This window comes from Micropterus salmoides, unplaced genomic scaffold (assembly GCF_014851395.1).
Source record: "Micropterus salmoides isolate LMB-PRFRI ecotype aquatic unplaced genomic scaffold, ASM1485139v1 Ms_hic_scaffold_4, whole genome shotgun sequence".
NCBI lineage: Eukaryota > Metazoa > Chordata > Actinopteri > Centrarchiformes > Centrarchidae > Micropterus > Micropterus salmoides.
In genome coordinates, this window is record NW_024043372.1 from 29627939 (window position 1) to 29634096 (window position 6158).

The 6158-nt window shown below is 41.0% G+C and overlaps 1 protein-coding gene across 1 annotated transcript; it reads left to right on the forward strand.

Moving 5' to 3' along the window:
• The first annotated feature begins 1696 nt into the window (after positions 1–1696).
• rhol (rhodopsin, like) lies at positions 1697–5706 on the forward strand. Its single transcript, XM_038696209.1, is given in 6 exon segments — positions 1697–1721; positions 3233–3433; positions 3436–3572; positions 4220–4333; positions 4335–4413; positions 5660–5706. Coding segments are annotated over 6 exon segments (603 nt in total).
• Positions 5707–6158: the final 452 nt, after the last annotated feature.

Consider the following 6158-nt stretch of genomic DNA (forward strand, 5'->3'; position numbering starts at 1 on the left):
TGACAAACACCACACACTGAGAAATATTTAATACGCTTAATAAAGCGTAGTTTATTCTGATTGCCAGAATAAACAGCCACCTTGTTGTAACCTGTAATAAGTCATCTGTGTTGATGACTTACTATCTTTAATGGCTGCTCATTATAATACATACTGATTAAAAGATTGTTGTGTTTGCATTTTACTTTTTACCCACATGTTTACCTTAAACCAAATTATTAATTAAATAATTCCTTTTCAGGCTCTACTTTAAAGATATCAGGATAACCTGATGTAGTTCAGTGCCTAATTTAAAATAAACTAATTTAGATTAAATTGTACTGTGGTAGTTTTCAACTGACCAATTTCAGACTTTGTGGTTTGGGTCCCAAAACCTGCTTCTCTTCTCTTTGAGGGGAGGCCAAAGTATTCTGGGAGCTCAGGATCAAACCTCTACTCTTCCCCCTCCTCATCAGTGAAAAACAGAACCAGCGCTCATGTACTCAGTATGAAGATGATGGACCCTCTTCAGCTGAATCCCCTGCATCAGCCAGGTCAAACTAGAGAGTTTTACTCTTTTTACTTCTTTGGCCAATCAGAGTTGCTCTTTCACTCAAGGGACCAATTAGAGAAGTATCAGTCCATTCAGTAAGAGTTATGTTACTGAAAGGGAAGTAAATCCAGGAGATGGCTTCTTTACACCAACATCACATCACTAACACACTCCGTGGCCAACCAGCTGTGGTCGGAATGTATCGGAGACCAGTGGACCAAATATAGTATCTCTGAGCAGCCTGAAGCTGCAGTGCTTTACAACCACTAGCCATTTTTCAAACAGCTTTGAGCCAAAGACAGCAGTCCTGCCACATTTTAGCCATTCACATGAGAGATGTCAGCCAATGGCGGTGGATCTGCTAATATTTTAAATAAAAAATGATCATTAGTATTTTTTTCTGCTCCAACTGAATTACAAAGAGAAAAACAGAAAATAGCTAAGTTTGTTTCAGTCAGCATTCCTCTACTTTCTAGTTTCATCACATGATTTACAAGACTGAAAATAATGAGTTAATGATTACTCATTTATGGTATAATATTCATCACAAAACTATCACTCATGCATAATATCACGATGCATATACTGTGCAACGCTGTAATGCACGTGTGGTAAAAATGCTCTAAAGTAAGAAGAAAAATCTAAATCAAATTAACATTTGGTGTGACCCCCTTTGCCTTAAAAGTAACATAAATTCTTCTAGGTACACTCGTACAAAGTCAGGGATTTGTAAGCATATCATCAAGTGTATGATTAAACAATTATACTAAACAGGTGCTAACGATCAACAATTCAATATTTAGGTTGAAACAGAATCTTTACCCGAAACAGAAACAGCTGTGTAGGAGGAATCCAACTGCGTGAGGAACAGCCAAACTCAGCTAACAAGGTGAGGCTGCAGAAGACAGTTTACTGTCAAAAGTCACACACCGTGACAAGACTGAGCACAGCAACAAGACACAAGGTGGTTATACTGCTTCAGCAAGGTCTCTCCCAGGCAGAAATTTCAAGCTAGACAGGGGTTTCCAGATACGCTGTTGAAGCTCGTAGATGCAGTGGTCAGCCAAAGAAACTCACTTCAGCAAATAAAAGACTACTCATGCTTACTTCCCTTCATGATCGGATTATGTCCAGCAGTCCAATCAGCTCAGTCACACCTCCGACATGGAAACAAGGCCAAGTGACTCAAGTATGCACGGAAACACCGGAACTGGGGTGCAGAAAAATGGCAGCAGGTGCTCTGGACTGAAACTGAAAATTTGAAATATTTGGATGCAGCGTAAGGGAGTTTGTTCGCCGGCGGGCTGGAGAGCGGTACAATAGTGAGGGTCTGCAGGTAACAGTGAAGCAGTTTAGGCGCCACATTTCAGCAAACGAAGTTGGGGGTTGGACGAAATGAATGGTCTCCTCAGTGCTGAGAAGTACAGGCAGATACTTCTTCATCATGCCAAAACCATCTGGGAGGCATCTGATTGGCCCAAATGTTTTCTACAGCATGACTGGGATTACATGAAGAGAGAGGAAAAGCAACTGAGGCTGCCTAAATCCACAGAACTGTGGGTAGATCTCCAATTTGTTTGGGCCAACCTACCTGCTGCTGCTTTGAAAACTATGTTCACTTGAACCTAGAAGAATTGATGCTGTTTTGAAGGCAAAGGGTGGTCACACCAAATATAGATTTGATTTAGATTTTTCTTTTGTTCACTCAATTTGCATTTTGTTAACTGATAAATATAATCTATTAACATGTCTATTTTTGAAAGAATTCTTTCTTTACAGCATTTTTCCAAACCTGCCTAAGTCTCTAGAACAGCATTGATTATTATATGGGTAGGGAGAAATTCAATTTGTGAGGTCAAATCAAACCACATACAATTGACATATGGATGTCAAATGTCTGTGACTTCATAAATATTTATGAAGCAGGTTGTGCATTCAGAAATGTGTCAGGAAATTTCGATTTACATATGGCGGTTACACAGGAATTTATTTATAGACACAGTGATATTGATTTTCACAAAATGTGCCTGATCCCCCTTTGCATTTGTATGACTTCTAATGTGGTGCATGTGTTTGTATTGTTGCATGCAAAAATAATTTAGCCTTGAGACGCAGCCTCACACAAAGGATTTTGTTAAAGAAGAAGCTTGCGCACTGGTAGTTGTAAATTCAGTCCACATCATTTGAAGTGCAAGTGCTATTATCCAAGGTCCACAACCTTCTGTGTCCATGAATTTATATAACATTCAGAACTAATAAATCAATAGCTTGGCTACAACCTATTTGACTTACATTTTATATGTAAGAGTAATACTATCACAACTGGTATAGTAAAGCAAGGATAGATTGTCTGATGTCCTCTTAAAAATTCTCAATACTCCTTTTGTAGGTTGCCAAAGTAACACTCTCCCCCTCCCTCCACTACTCCTTTAAGGCAACTTCAGAGCATCAATATTTAACTTGACATTGTCAAATCTAAAAAAAGAAATGGTGCTGAAAGGAAGGTAGAGCTTTGAAGCATGTTTGCCTGTAGACCCGTGCTGCACACATGACTGATTTCCTCTCTGACTTTGATGACAACACAGACACACAGTGGGGACTGCAGGGTCATGACACACACACACACACACACACACACACAACGGTCATTGCTGTGCTCTTACAACCAGTGCATCGATTCACCACAGGTTTCGTGGTGAGATTGCTCTCTCGTGGTACTTGCTGTTGAAAGGTGTGTGGTGGTGTGTAAGTCCATCAGCAACTTACAGTTTGGGGGAAACCACAGTGTTGCAGGGGACCTCTTCATCTCAATTATGGCATCCACTTGCTCTGTGCCACCTCTCATTGGTTGGTCCCATTACATTCTTGAATGCATGCAGTGATCATGCTGTGCTGACTATTACCCACAAAGCCCATCAACAACAAGTTCTTTGTGAACTACATGTTTCTTGTCTGTTTCACCATCCCCTTGACCATTACATCCTTCTGTTCTCTACTCTGCACAGTCTAAGAGGGAGCAACCGGCCAACAGGAGTCCAACGCCCAACAAGTCCTCCAAATTAAACGACAAAATACATTGTTTGTCCATGCGCTCCCGAACAGCACATATGCATTTTCTGATTAGCAGGACACCATAATTGAATTGAATGCCTTTTAAAACCATTACAAATCAAACAGTGACTCACTATCGCCTCTCGGGAAACAAGTGGTATTACAAGACAAGATGGGCCGTGGCTAGCTGGTTAGCATACTAACTTCAGTAGATATCTCTGCAACACAATACATAGACGTCTTTGACATGATGTCAGAACTGTTCACATTCTGTTGATTTATTTAATGTTTAAAACTAAAATTGTTTTTTCTTACACATTGCACCTTTAAGGTTAGGGGACCTTCGTCGTCATGGTTGCAATAGTAACCACTTGATTATGGTTGGGGAATTATAGGGGCCATGATTAAAAGAAAGCCACGTTGACTGTTGGTAGGAAACGGGAAGTCAAAGTCCCACTTTGTCGAACCCCTCCATGCGCCCTGACCTCTTCCTTATGCAGACTTTACTTTGCACCTAATGGACAGGAGTCATACTTACTACAGTTGCAAGAGGGCTTTGCCACTTGAATGTAAACATTTGTGGTTTTGGGGCATTTACTGAAATGTCTGAGGCTGTTTTTTCTTGGGTCTCCTGAGACCACCCAGAGGGCCAAGCGTGTAGTCACACACATGGACTTCCTTGTTCACTGGGTGCCATATGCCAATGTTGCAAGGTACCAGCTGTTTCTGACACTGCTTTGCCTCTCTGCGAAAGAGCTCAGCTCGCTACAATCCTCGGATCTACACCTGCGTGAAGTAGTTTCGCCACTGTGTGACGACCTCGCTGTGATGTGGAGGAAGCATTATCTGTGTCCTCCAGCCTCCAGTGTGCCCTCCATCAAACGGACTCAAAACACCTGCCTTCATATTTAAAGCAATGCCTTCATTTATGAGAGTTACAAAAATTAAAGCACACTTCTTTTGCAGACTCAATACGGATATAACAATGACTTTCCCCATTGTTATTTTTGGGTAAGAAAAACTGAATGTCTACAATTTGTAACATATTCCAAAGGAAGATTTGAATAAAAACACTGACCACAAGGTCTGGATAGTATCTCCATTTTGAAATAACCATGACTGAACGACAGCACACAAAGTTTGAAATGAATCATTCAACAGTGCAACAGGCAAAGACGACATTTCCGCATGCATTTCTTAGGACAGTATAACTATTTTATTGGCTCAGTCTGAGGCAGCTTCCAGAGTGCCATTTTTTCCCTTAAAAGTGAATGAGTCACTCTTAAAACTGCATTATTCTTACCATGAGGTGTACTGTAATTTGCCTTTGATCAGGAGCACTGTATGCATGAAAAAAAAGCAAACACTTGAATATGCACACCACACGCAGCACAAGTCGGGGATTTGCTTCTTTACCCGTTAGACAGCAATACATGCACACATTTCACCAGAGGAGGGAAGCCAGGAGGAACGACACCTATGAGGCAGGCAAAAGTTCAGTGTCTTGACAGCTCTAAAGTAGTGGCTACAGCGGTCATTGTGGGGACATAAAACCTCGATCGAGACCACCATCAAGTCATGAGTCACTTCTACTGGATGCAACTTTCCTCTAAGTGTTTCCATTGGACAAAGTCAGATTTATTTTACCACTTGCCAAGCATTGTCGCATCTGTATGGTAGCAACACCTGTACACTACCTGATTATAGTTACCGTATTAAACAGCCCCTTTTCACTGACATTTTTACATGTCACAGTGGGAAGAGCACTTGGTTTGAGGGTCCTGTGGTGGGCATGCTGGCTCATTCTCATAGGTTATTTGGGAGTTTAAGTAGGACAGAGCCATCATTTAAAGTAATACCAGTGGTTTTCCCATTATGACAATTCAAAATGCAGTGAAAAAGGGCAAGAAGCTATAGGCGCAACATTGATATAAAAGGACATGAGTAACATTACCATTAATTTGAAGTTGTATTTCTGGCGACTTGATGAATGTTCATTAGTCACTCTTCTTTTGGCCTCCACGGGGTATATATATGTGTCTTTTAGCAAAATGCTTTTCTGTGTACACCTGCTAGATGCTAAATCTGTCTGTCTGCTGTTTGGTGCTGGCCAGGTGTTGTAGCTGGTTCATCAAGTCTTTTTCACTAAAAACAGCTGCCTGCTGCACCTATAAATGGTATTGATGAGACCGGTGACAATGAACTAAAACAATAAAGTCGTGTGCTATAAGCAAAAAAACAATGAGCTAAAAGAGGCTAAACCATGTCTGTAGTCCAGCGGTGAACTGCAAAGTTGGTAAATAATGCTCTGGTTTTGTGACACCATTACAAGTAGTCCTTCGACCCCCCCAGTGTAAAATAAAAGCACTAATGTCTACAGCCAAGCTGGTGGCTCTGTAAAGCTGCACAGAGTTACAAAGCTGCTTTGAGCTAAAAGCTAACATAGTGATGTTAGCAGTGGTGTTCATATGTTGATATTCAACAGGCATAACCACATTCAAATTTTGCGTGTTAGCAAGCCAACATTTTCTAATTAGCACTAATACAAAGTTGGCCTACAGCTGAGGCTGATGGG